Source organism: Ammospiza nelsoni, chromosome 5 (genome assembly GCF_027579445.1).
Source record: "Ammospiza nelsoni isolate bAmmNel1 chromosome 5, bAmmNel1.pri, whole genome shotgun sequence".
In the NCBI taxonomy this organism is placed as follows: Eukaryota; Metazoa; Chordata; class Aves; order Passeriformes; family Passerellidae; genus Ammospiza; species Ammospiza nelsoni.
In genome coordinates, this window is record NC_080637.1 from 10267769 (window position 1) to 10281645 (window position 13877).

General features: G+C 37.0%; 1 protein-coding gene across 2 annotated transcripts in view; it reads left to right on the top strand.

Moving 5' to 3' along the window:
- CACNA2D1 (calcium voltage-gated channel auxiliary subunit alpha2delta 1) overlaps positions 1-13877 on the top strand; it is a 365213-nt gene that overhangs the window by 61137 nt on the left and 290199 nt on the right. For both annotated transcript variants that reach the window (XM_059471496.1, XM_059471497.1), the window contains exon 3: positions 6769-6885. In XM_059471496.1, coding sequence (XP_059327479.1) covers positions 6769-6885 — 117 coding nt within the window. The remainder of the gene's footprint in view (positions 1-6768; positions 6886-13877) is intronic.

The window sequence follows — 13877 nt, forward strand, 5'->3', positions numbered from 1 at the left end:
TTTGAGCAGGCACCTGAGCGAGCCCGCTGGCTCTGGCACTGCTTACCCTCTCTCTGCTGTGCACTGAGCCACGAGTGGTCCCAGCACCTTGCAGAATTCACTCTGAGTGTTTTGCTTAAGCATGAACTTGCTCTGATGGTTTTTTCCCCCCTAACACGCTCTGCTGTGGTAAGCCATGGTTTCCAGCCCAGCAGCTGCCCTGTCACTGTCACCCCAGACCCTCAGAGCACTCAGCGATCAGGCAAGTGACCGAAAAGCAACAGCTACACTGAACCACTGGGGTGGTTTCCTCCTTTGTGTTGTTGCCGTGAATCCCAGGAATGAAGGCATCTGTGAGTTGCTACGGAGCAGCTGTGATCTTATTTATACACTATATGGAGCAGAGAGTGAGACCTATAAAATACTCAGACTTATTCCACTGAACGCACAGAATGCTTCTCAGAAATGAGCGTTTTTCAATGAGTTTCTCAATGAATTGCTTCTGATTAAAAGAAGTGTCTTGTGAGAAAGAAAACTAGTCTGGCATGTATATATAAATAGAAACTATAAATATAACTTTGGGAATGAGATACACTAGTAAGAAGGTAGAATTTTCTTATGCTGGGCAGATTATATTGGTTTTGGCTACTAATATTTCAGTTGAAGGAGAATATATACAAAAATAAAAAATATAATGTAATATAATGCAATATAATATAATGTAATATAATATAATATAATATAATATAATATAATATAATATAATATAATATAATATAATATAATATAATAATGATATAATGTAATATAGTATAGTATAATATATGAAAATATAATAATGATATAATGTAATTTAATATAAAATTAGAATGTGGTTATTTATTTTTTCTGACTTTTCCTGCTCCCAGGATCTCACCATATTTTTGGATGTCTGTCACATGACCTCTTCTTTCTGCCTTTCTCTCAGAAATGAGATCATGATGTAACTTCATGGCATTGGTAAAAACAGCAACTAAATTACTAAATATATGTGTGTAATTAGATGATATTTTTTTAGCTAAAAAAATATTTGAACAGAAACTTTTAAACTTTAAAACATTGGATATTATTTTAAAAAACTTTATTTATTTATTTATTTATTTATTTTTATTTTAGCATTACCCAAAATTTCGGTAAGAAATGAACTTTTTTTTTCAGCTGAGGACTAGACTGAAATGGAGTTGATGGCCCAGGGTACAGGCAGAGGTTCCTGGTGAGACAGGTCTGGATCACTCAGCCCTGGTAGTGCCACAAAGTGGTGGAAAAACAAGAGATTGGAAGGACCAGGGGGAATGAGGAGTGGGCAGAAAGAGAATACTTTAGTCAGCCATTATTTAAGTTTCACTCTGTTCAGAAGGATTAAAAGAAAATTAAATAGGTTAATTACTTTAGTGCACAAACTCGTAAAACCTAGGTCAGGATTTCACAAGTACTGTTAGTAGTTTGGTGCGGTTGATTGCAGAAGAGATGGGGGAAAACCCAGCACAAAGTTTTGATTGATTTTACTGCAAGGTCAGCACTATTTTTGAGCAATAAATTTTGCCATCATGGCAGTCTCCACCTGGTCTAGACTGACAGAAAAACATTTGGTGATAAGGCAGTGACTGTTGACAGAGATGTCTCAGCCCAGCTGAGCTAAATGGTCTTGAAAGGAGTATGGAAATCATAAAAGCATCCATAGATTTACCTTGTAAAGATAACTGAAATTGTTGAGTTATTTCATTTCTCTTTTCCAAAGCTGGAAAAATTACAGTGATTTTGGTTAACTTTTGAAATACTGGGTTTGAACTTATGGGGACATTGGCTGATATGATTTCTGTGTCCATGGAAGCATTCAGTGATGGAAATGAGATTGGCATGTTCATGTCCTATGTTTGGGCCCTCAGCCAAGTTACCACTGCCTGAAGGAGAGGCTCTGTTGTTTTTAAACTGTGTGACTCACATGTGCAGAGCAAACAAACAAACAAAGAGGTAAAGGAATTCTACTGCAGTTGAAAATAATTCTTTTTCTGAGTGTGCTACAGCATGAGGGCTGTTTAAATAAATTTTCAGTGCTAGGGCCAGCCCAAATGCCTGCCACAATACAGCAAGAGCTGTGTAATAACGTCTTTCATTCTCTCTCAATTTATGCAGAAGTGTTTGACTTGCCCTGGCGAGCTTTGAGGGAAGCAAGGAGAATGTCTCTTTGTGAGAGATTTATAAACATGTCCTTGAAGGCTGAACAGAGAGGGGCACGTTCTGCTGAGGAGCTGGCAGTTTTTCTAATCTTTGTCACATTCAACTATTGTTGTGTTGTTTCACCTTAATGTGACTCTCTCCATTGTGTTCTCTCCCCTAAAACCTTGCAGTTCATTATGTGCAATTTTAATGCAGTCTTTCTTGAATAAAGAAGTGCATGACTATTGACTTCAGAAAAGAATTAAAGCATTTTTGTGCTGTGACGTTACAGGCTTTGCTTAGTCATGCAATGAGGCTTTATTCTGTGAGAAGTCACAGGGTTTTACTGGCAGTTTGGAGATCTTTTAGCAAAATATTAGTGATAAAAGTACTAAAAAATAATTTAGATTTAAAAACCAATAGAAACTTGCACTCATTTAGTTAAAGTAATTTAATAAATTGTATTCAAATTAGCTCCTTTTAACAAGCTATGAAGCCTGCCAAATAGTATTTTGTAAGACAAATGAGCACACCTTTGCCAATAACACCTTTTATGGCTATTTGAGATGAGCATTTGCTAATTTTCTTAGACTGCTAATTTTGAGGGAAGCTTGGAAAAGGAAAAGTTTGTTCCAGGGTGCCAAATCCTGAAGTGTATATCCTGAAGTGTGTATTTCCCTGTGTAGAGTTGTGCTGAACTGCTGCAGTGCTACAGTGAATTAAAGAAAAGGGTAGTAGGCAACAAATAAATTATGTACACACTTCCTAAATAATTAATGAATATTAGACTGTTCCTTGGTAGTTGAGACAGGTCTCACACTTCAGGAAAATAAAGAAGTGTGTGAAGTTCCAAGTAATTTCTGATGCTGTTTGTTCAGGAGCTTGCAGGATAAATCTTTTACTGGCAGTAGATGCAGGGTAGATTGGTGCTCCCAGCCTTGCCATAGGGTAAAACAAAGAAGGGGAGAACGAAAATCACTGATTCAGGTCTGTATGTGAATCTTGTGTAAATCTCAAAGGGTTTTATCTTGGGTGGAAGTTGTTCTGAATTTTATTTTCTTGAAATCATGGACAAATACAAGTTGTATTTGTCAAGCCTCAGTCAGGCTTGCTTGGTGGTAGGACTCACAATGCCTGTTTTAAAGTTTTTAATGAAGCTCCTATCTCTTGTAGTGATGATCTCCTTGCTATGTGATTCAGACTTTTGAATTTTCTCTGACAGCTGGTCCTGGAGAAGAAAGATGAAAATGTTCATTTTTTTCCTGAAAATGTCCCACTGTCCAATGCTGTGATAGTCTGCAGCTTTCAAACCATTCAAACTGGGAATATGGGAATAACTTCCCTATAGGAATTGGGTGTGTGCAAAATGTGGGTGCTTTCAAATTGGGGTTTATAGGGTCAAACTTTTCTGGAAGAACAAATTAGACACAGGGACAAAAGTAGAAATTTTCCATCCAGGTTCTCAATGCATTACCAGTATGGCTCACTGTGACTTTGCTCTGCATTGAGTGCACTCAAGAAGGACACAGACCTGCTGGAGCCAGTCCAGCAGGACACAAAGATGATTAGAGAGATGGAACATCTCTCCTATGAGCAAAGACTGAGACAGTAAAGGTTGTTCATCATGGAGGACTTTGAGGAGAGCTTCCAGTACCAAAAAATGGCTACAAGAGAGTTGGAAAGAGACTTTTTACAAGGGCATGTACTGACAGAGTGAGGGGGAATGGCTTTAAACTGAAAATCAGTAGGTTTAGATGGGGTGATAAGAATGATTTTTTTTACTGTGAATGTGGTGAGACACTTGCAAAGGGTGCTCAGGGAAACTGTGGATTCCTGGAAGTGTTCAAGAAAAGCTTGGATGGGCTCTGAGCAATCTGGTCTAGTGCAAGGAGTCCCGGCCCATGGCTGTGAGGTTGGGACCAGATGATCATTATGGTCCCTTCCAACTCAGGTCATTCTGTGATTCTGTGATTAAGTCAAATAAGTGATTGTCTTTCCTTTTGGTGGTTGTGTGAATGCAAAATGACATCACCCTTAACTTTACTGAGGCTGTTCGCTCACAGCCTCTTAGAAACCAAATTTCACTAAGGGCTTTAAAATATCAGAGATCAGCACTACAGCACTTGCAGTTGTATATCTGGTCAGTGCAATCTCCAGGTCATCCCTGTCATCCATCTGCTTTAAACCTGCATTAACTGAACACATATTTCACTCTCCCTCTACTTGATTTCTTGTGGCTTGCTTAGTGTTTGTCATGTTTAGTGAAAAGATTAATTACTATGAAATGGCATTTTTGCAATTCTTTCTCCAAATTTTAGGTTTTTTGCTTAATTGAAACCCCAAATAGAAAGGGTTTATACTAAATTTTTCTTATTGCTTTCACCATTGAGTAGGAAATAAACAGCAATTGTGTAAAAAAAATCTGGAAAAAAAGAGACCAGAAATAGTTGAACAAAGAAAATCAAACAATCAAACATTTTCAAAAATGAAGCATATGAACCCTTTACAATTATTTTTAAAATTATTATTTTAAAACTTCTGTGAAACTTATTTCTATTTTTTGCACCATTTACAAAATCTTGTTTCTATTTTTCTGTAAATTTAGTAACTTTTGATTAAGCTGTACTACATGCAGTCACAAGTGAAGTTTAAAGAATTTGCCATTACATATCTCTTTAAAGACCAAGACATCAACACCTGGTATATTGCAGTGTCTGTTCTTTGTGTGATCAGGGTGAATGTTTGTTGACAATGTGAAAACCTGAAAGTTTTACAAGACTTGAAGGCCATTTCAATTTAGATATTCCTCTGAAATTTCCAGTCTTGGTTCAAACCATCTGCATATATAAAACTGATTTTTACTCTGGTCTGTAGGACTGGTCACAACAGTCAATTTACCTCCGAAATAGTTTGCTGACTACAAATTTAATGTGTTTCAGAGAAAAAAGAATGAAATTCTGAAGTGATAAATGGTAGAATAAAATGGTTTTATTTCCAAATTTGTTTGATTAATAATTGGCTTATAGGCCAGTCCTACTGTTAAGATATGTCCTAAAAATCCCCCCACCAACCCCCCCACACAAGCCCAAAAATAAAACTACCCAGAAACCCCTTAAAAAGAGATTTTTGGGTTTATCTAGAGATAAACTTTTTCTGTGGCTGTTTTGAAAATCGAGCACCTCAAAAGTATCCAGACTACAATCTGAGTTGATTAGGATCTGTCATCTGTTGTAGTAATTTTCTGCTCATGGTGCAATGATTTTTTTTTTTAAATAATCATTCCTATATGAGGAATAAAGCTTATTCCAATTGCTCTGTTACTGGTGGAAAGGAACGACTGCTGAAGGAAAATAAACAAACCGAGACCCAACATAAATTTAGTAAAATTCGTAAGTGCTGAAATCTGTGGCAGCTTATGGGACCTGCCTGATAACAATTTGCATCTATAACTGCAGTTGCCAGGAAAGTTTTTGTGTTGCTTACCAGCTGCAAGCACCAGAGGTGTAGCGTGGTGAGTTTCTTTAAGGTCCCCAAAGGTTTGACCCCCGAGAGCTGGCGGGGCTGGCAGGCTCAGTCTGCTCAGCAGATTTTGGCTCTCTCTCGTGCTGGATGGCAGCCAGAGCATCAGTGCTGGACCCGCTCCTGCCTGAGCCTGGAATGGCTCCCCAGGAGACAGCACAGCCCCACCAGGCACTGCTGCACAGGCAAAGTGCTTGGGTAAACTCGGGCCATCTGTTGGCTGCATAAATTAGTTTTCCCTGTTTGCCCATCAAGCTATAAGGTATCCACTTTTTTTTTTTTTTTTTCCTTTATTTTCTACTCCAAATATAGTAGTTTTTTCATTATTGAGTTCTAGTAGTACAAATGCAACTACACTTTTTGCATCTTTTTTCTCTCTTCCTTCTTATGGTTACATGCTTTTCACTGTATGACTTTGATTAACAAATAAAATTGTCTTCTTCATATACATGTTCTGCTTTGGAAACAGTAATGGCTCCTCAGAGATAACCTTTATTCACAATTTGTATTTCCCCTCTTCCCCTCATCTTTTTTCCCCATTTCCCCTTATGTATTTGTGCTTTTCCCTCTTTTCCTCCTATTTGTTCCTCCTTCTCTTTCCTTGTGAATACTAATGCTATCATATGAATAAATAGATAAGGGACTAAACTGATTAAGCATAACTTAAATTAAATAATTCAGTTGGCATGTTTGTATTTCATCTTTCAAGGAAGAATGCAATTCAGCAAAAACTATTTTATTTGAAATTCAGTCATTTTAAAGGATCACCATTTTACTGCTCTCTTAGCACACCATGGGAATCAGATTCCTTGAGCATTTTGCAGCTGGTTAGTTTGTCACTAAAACTGGTCAATTTTGAAGATTTATTAAATGATTTTTAGTGTCAGCTTCTACCTCTCAGACAAAAAGGTGAAGTACTTCTTTCACAGGGCCCAATTGGATTTTCCTAGCAGTAGTCATTATGAAGCTCCAGTAAGAACAGATGACATCTTGATGCCTCTTCTGTCAAGTCATTTGGTTTATTTTGAATGTGCACTGTCATTTTGATTTATTTCCATTTTTTTTCTTTTTCAGATTTATTTGAAAAATGCAGCAATGTATACTGTAGAAGCAAACAACCCTCGTCAGCTAGTGGAAATTGCAGCCAGAGACATTGAAAAACTTCTCAGTAACAGATCTAAAGCCTTGGTGGTGAGTACTAATGATTCAAGTTTTCTATTTAGTATTTTTAAAAAAATCTTTATTTACTATTGAAACAAGCTTTCATGGTTATTTTTACTGCCTATACACTTAGAGGCAGTGTCAGTGTGATGTGAATAAGACATGACACGTAGAAAGATGGCTCCTGACTTCATGGTAAAAATGAACTCGTTTGTTGGCATAGGGCAGATGTTTCTAATATTGACCGACAGATAGGAACCAGGGCCAAGTAAGAAATTAGGTTATAAATAGATTGGAAAATATTCCTCTAGGTGACGCACATGAATGTTTATGGCTTGAGGATCACTGTACTTTATAGTCAGAAATGAGCTTGGGGAAAGAAGAAACAGGGCTTTTTTTCTCTTTTTTTTCCCAATTTGCTAATTTAACCTGTATTTCAATTGTAATTTGTGTGAAGGCCACGCTTCATTGTGACCTCATAATTCTTTATGATTTAAATTAAAAATATCTGGTTTTTTAAGGTGCTTTTGCCAGCAGTCCCTTTCTTTTCTCTTCTCTAAGACACCAGACCCGGGTAATTGCTTTGGTTCCTACTGGCCAAACACATGGAGGGATTTGGATAAATTAATAAACATACTTCATTCAGAGCAGAACTATTAAAAATAGGTTTAAAGGATGGAAAAGCAGTCTGGATTTCCTTGGGCAATTACATATTCAAATAGGCTTGCAGATGAATCTGAATGTATCATTTAAAGTGAAAGAGAGGAGAAATTGAGATTAATTCACCTAACTGTAGATGTCTACTCTGCTGGTTGTCCTAAGCTCAGTTTTTGTTCGATGAAATAAAACAGACACTCCTCAGTCAGGACTGACCTGACATTTTCTGAGCAAGACTTTAAAATGGGGTGAACTGTAGCTGAGAAGAACTTCTCTCTCTCTCAGCTGGAGAAGCCTCAAACCTAAATGTCTATATTGTGAGTGTGTGAAGCTGGGGGAGATGAGTCCCACCCAAAGAGTCCTTTTATCAGTACAGTTTCATGCAGCTGAAGAATCAGTGTGAGTGAAGCTGCTGCTGCTGCCCTGAGGACTCTCCTTCTTTTTGCACAGTCTGTTGTCTGTGCATAGGTACCACAAGAGGTACCTGTTGTCCTGCCTTTGGTTCTCAGCAGAATTTCATTCTTGCAGTTCCCACTGTTTACCTAATGCACAATGTGCATCAGGTTTATCTGGGCCAAAGCTTCTCTAATTCCATCAAATTACTTGAAAATAGGTTCAATATTTTTCTTGTTTTCCTCAGTGTTTGTGTGGCATTCTGTGGACTTTGAATTACTGTTACAAAATACTGTAAGTCATTTGCAGACTTTGTGAATACAAAATTTTCCCCACCATTTTCTCTTCAACCCATATAAGTTTCATGTTTTTAAGTTATCACAGCAAAAGTTTATATTTTCTCAAGACACAAGATTAATGTAGGAGTTTTTATATGGGTTTGTGGTGGTTTGATCTTAAAATTTTAAGAAAATTAAATCATTATCTCATGCTTACTTAAAGAAATATTCCAGAACAGTTTTTTCTGTGAATGTGGAAGAAAGGTGCTACCTCACTTTAGGCAAGCACATGGTCACATTTTGAAAAGGGCAGTATGATTCAGTTTCCTGAGGTAAAAGAAGACTAAATTAGGAGAAGGATGATCCTTTGGTCCAGAAGGTTCTAACAGCTCAGATATTTATACTGAATTTTCTTCTTGCAATTATCCCAGATGTATGCCAGAACTTTTGATTACTTCTGATTTTAAACATTCTTGTACATTTTTTTATACACAGATTTATTTTTATACACACATTATTTTATTATCTCCTACACCTGAGCTATTGATTTCTACTAAGATGATTTCTTCACCTTCCTTATATATTTCTCTTTCTGCTTTTTACAAGGACTACCTTTATGCTGTCAGTTCATAAACTTTATGTAATCAGGCTGAATTATTTACCTGAAGTTTCAGTCTTCTTAAGTCTGAGGGTCACATTTTCTCTGAAATCAGGAGTGGAGTTGAATGCAACTGTTAGAATGACTGCACAGAGGTTTTACCACTGGGGGCTAATATGAGTCAAAGTGTTAATTAAGACCTGAATCCTGAAAAGAGTGTGATGCAAGGGCATCAGGCATCCTCCAGTGATGCCATGAGGAAGGTGCCAGTGAATTACAACAACAGTGTTATTGTTCAGAGACTATCATACCTCAGGGATGTCATGGTTTCCTCTAAGCATGAGACACAAACAACCTTTGGGCAAGGTTATAATAAATATCAGTGATGAATTTTCTAATAATAAGTTGCCTTCCCTTGAGCCATAAGATCAACTTTAAATGAGAAATATCTCTTGAATTCTGACTTATTTGTGTTTTCATGTAACTATGGGCTAAAAAAATCTCTACCAATGAGAGAAAAAATTACCAGGTAAATGGGTACGTGTTTCTGCTTGACAGAAGCTTAAAACTGGTGGTTGAAATAGGTACCTAGCTGAGGAAGGAGAAAGGGGGAAACCCTGATCTGAACTCACAGGGCTTTCCTAGATTACTCTTACTAGGAAATTTAATGAATAGAACAAAAAATTAGAATGAAAAGAAAATGGAATATTTTCTAGCAAAGTGCAGTGGACAAAGAGAGTAGTATGAGTAGTAGGGAGGGAGAGGCGACAGCCTCCTAGTGAAGCATGTCAAAGACTGTTTTACAGTGGAGCCTGTTGTTGAAATAGTGACCATTTCTTTTTTAGCTTTCTGCTCTTTAGTATTTTGTATTTGTCTGGCCTAACCCTACTGAACAACCTCTTTTTAAATATAATGGATTCCCATATGCAAATAGTCCTGCAAGGAACAAGGAGTTGGGCTTGATGATTCCTATGAGTCCCTTCAAACTCAAGATATTCTGTAATTCTGCAATTTTATGATACTCTGGAGAAGTCTCTGTGTGCCTCGGTAAATGGTGGGTACAGATGAGCTGTGCTGCATTGCAGCCTGCAGCCTCAGGTGTGTACTGGGTGGAGGGTTCACTGAAAATGTACCCTGCAATAACTATTGGCAAAACTCACAAAGCCTTTCCAGGGATACCAACAAATAGTATGCCTAGCCCACAGGGCTGTCTGACACCCAAAATGTTCATTTTTGCTGGACTTGGCTTCAGTTTTAGCATTCCTATCTCATTCAAGAGTGCATTAGATTTCTGGATATATGTAGACCATGCTAATAGATCAGAGTCTTTTAATTCCAATGGAAAATTTGGAAGATACTAATACTTATTTGATAAGTATCATTAGAAATACTAAGTAGAGCTCCTGGCATTGTACTATATTTATAAAACATGATTTGAGGAGTTACAAATATTTCCTCATTGACTATACAAAATTAAACCCTTTTAAAGTTATTAATATAAAAGATGGATTACTAATACTTTTTTATTACTATTGTAAAGTACTGTAGTAATCTTAAGATTTGCAAAGATCTTAATTTTTTTGGTCATACTTTAAAATTAGAAAGGTATATTTTAAATACTTCTGAGGCTTTGTTTACAGTTTATGCATTGCATCATGAGAGGAATTAAGTATATTTTAAAATTTTGTTTATATAATACAATCAATGTTATATAAACAAATTTTGTTTATATAATGTATTGAGTGTATAAATAGTAATATTTGGTTCAGTGCTGCAGACCAATTTAAACATCAGCTTCACTCCTGTCCAGTATGAAGTTGGTAGCTGTGGAGCCCTTGGCCTTCCTCTGCCCATTGATCAGTATGTTTTAGGAAGCATCCTGAATTTTCTACAGTAGGCAAATCTGAAGTTTTACCACTTCTCCTTTTTGCTCAGATGTTTGAGTTGAAGATAGTGAGCAATTTGTACCTTTTAGGTAGAAGAAAATTGAAGAAAGAAAATTAGGAATAACAGATACCCAGTAACAGACTTTTCAAGCCCAGACTGCAGAAGCTTTAGGGAAAAGGATCAAAACATCCTATTTCTTGCTTAGCTAAGATCCCTTTCTGCATTAGAAAATCATTTAATGTTTTACTGTTTGTGCAGTAGTTTGAAATTAATATTAATTATAATTTTATCCAAAAGTAGAATTTATGTATATTCCCCTGAAAGTCTTTTCCACAATAAAATGTTATTTCCACAAAAAAAAGAAAACCTCTTTCTGGAAAGATTCAATGTCAGGATATTCAACCCTATGTTGTACACTCACAGTGCATTTATTATCCATTACTGCCCACACTGTAAGGCAACAGCATAGCCATTAGTGTAAAGCAAACACTTAAGCTCCACTAAAATGTATTTCAGTGGAGAATGACAGTCATATTTTCCCTGCCAAATTCCTGCCTGTGATTTATTTGTTTTGCTTTGGGGTCATTTTAACTAACTCATGTTAAGGTGGCTTCAGGGAAGGCTCCAGTCAGGACCCTTGGCTCCTTGAGCTGTGTGCAGATAAAGATGGGTTCCATGCACATTCGCACCTTATTGCCTAGATTTCTTCAGACATCTCAACCAGAGGCATAATATCTTCACTGCAGCCTCCTTGCCTTGATGTCTTAAGAAAACCGAGGAATCTGGGTTTCCATGGAAACTGAGGCGCAGATTGTGCGCTAGGAGACCGGTTCCCTCGACGTGCTGTTGGGAAATGTCCAAGGTGCACAACTGTGTCCCTGAATGAGGAGCTCAGAATGTTTATCTGCTGGTTTAGATGCAGTTTCAACACAGCTGTGCAAGTGTGTCCAAATCTCTCAGTATTTCCCTGCCTGCCTGAAATAAGGCTTCACTGTCTCACAATAAAACTGGGAAGCTTAAATGTGTTACAACATATTTTGAGGTTCCCAGGCAGAGATCCTGTGCACTTTAAATAGGGTTGGCAATTTTTGCGTATCCTGAAAGACCTATAAAAGCAAAATAAATTTTGTAGGTGTGCTTGATACTACTGTTTCTTGAAAGGTATCATCAGTCTGGCTTGAGTTTTGTTTTGATATCTAAAACCAACATAGCATTCTCAAAACCGCTCTGGGACACTCACCTTCTGGTCTGCTAATCTTAAATTGCCTGTAGTAACAAGATAGCTTTCCATTCTTTAAAAATACTCTGTAGATAAATTTGAGTTCTCCACTCATTTAGCAGAACTTTGGACAACATCTGTTGCTTTTGGGCTCTGTTACAACTCAGTCTCCTGAGCTCCACTAAGAATTCCACGAGGCCTAAATAGTCACATCTCACAGCTGAGTCCACCATTCCTGCGTGCTAATCTAAAGTTTAGAGCTGATCAATCTGTGATGCTTTGGACCAGGTCTCTAAACTGCAAATATCTGTGACTACACGTGGATACATATCTGGATATGGGCACACTTTAACAGGTGTGTTGAAATTGCTTCCTAACTAAATTCCAGACTCCCTTCCATTCCAAATGATAAAACCATTTACTTTTTTTCTCAGCCTGTGAGGGCTGAAGTCCTTGCCTGTAAACAAGGTCATTCTCAGTGGTGTGGTTTGTATTTTCCTAAAGTTGGTGGCAGTCTGTGCTTCTGACTTCCCTCCTTGCTTTGCAAACAGTGACACAGTAAATACTGTGATTTTGTCATGAGGAGACACTGATGGACAAGGTCTTGAGCTGATGGAGGATTCTGATGTTTTCTGTTCATTATTACATGTGTGTGTGATATCCCATAGAATCCACAGAGAGTTTTACCCTTGAGTTGTGGTCATATCAGAGGTTAATCTGGATAAAATGTCTTTGCCTTCCTCTCTCTCCAAGATGATTTTAAGAACATAAGCCTTGTTGAGAATTGATTTGAAAACTGGTGTCAGTACAAAAAGAAGCATCACCTCTGTCTTGGTAGATATGCTGCTGTTCAATTTTTGATTTTCAGACGTTTTTCTTCCTTTGACTCTGCGAGTTGCAGGCAATGTTAGAAAATTTTATTGCAAAGGGCTGAAATTGGAGAAATTCAGAGAAGGAATATATATTGAACTGTGCTTAGTCTTCTAGCAAAAAGAGTTTTCCACATTTTGTTAGTATTTTTTATTAGTTCTATGAAATACTGAACATTATAAGGAAGCTGGCAGTGGACTGTGTATGCTGAGTTTGCCAAAATAATTTCAGGTATGATTTCTAAGAAGAGGAAGTCTGCAAAAATGCAGAAGAACAAGTTAACTGGAGTAAATTATCAGTTAAAAAAATGAATAATGTTTTGTCTATGCATATTTTTGTGTCATGCACAGAGGTTTTATGTTATTTTTCACTCTAATGTTTTAATTTTCCCCTTGAAATGGTTTGGCTGTGCTTATGTCTTTTCTTTAATATTTCAAAATATTTTATTGACTTTTAATTTCAAGCTGGGCGTTGCTCTTTAGCTATAGGAGAAGACTAAACAAACTGTGTACCACCATCATAAAGCAAATGGCTTTAATTGCAGTGATCCTCCCAGAAAAATGCTTGCACTTTGGAAAAAATACAACTAAAATACACTTTCTTCTGTCTAAGGACTGTAAGAACACGCATGCCATGTGTTTTTACATGACAATATGTCTTAGTTCTTTAACTTTTTTCTGTTACATATTTGGCAGAATTTTACAGTGTTAGGATTGCAGGTCTATTCACATGTTTACTTTTTATATCTCCATCAATTGTGTACATACTAAGTAGCTCACTGAGGTGGAAAATTTTTAAATTTTATTTCTGGATGCTTCCTGTGAGTATTTAAAATAGGCATTGTCATCTCCTTGTTGCAGCTTTAGATTTAGATTTCAGTCTGTTGCTAGAGTTGGTCTAAATAGCATTTTCACATATGGCAGGAACTTTGCAGGTGAGTTTAAGACTAATGCTTTGCTATTTTTGAAATTACCCTCACTAGAATTTTGCACATCAGCAGAAAAAGTTTTACATATTCTCTTTCAGACTCCAGTACTGAATCTATTAGCCTGTATGAACATTGTTTAAATCTCCAGATGTAAATACAGGCTATTTTGAAAGTCAGCTGTAGCTGCTGAAG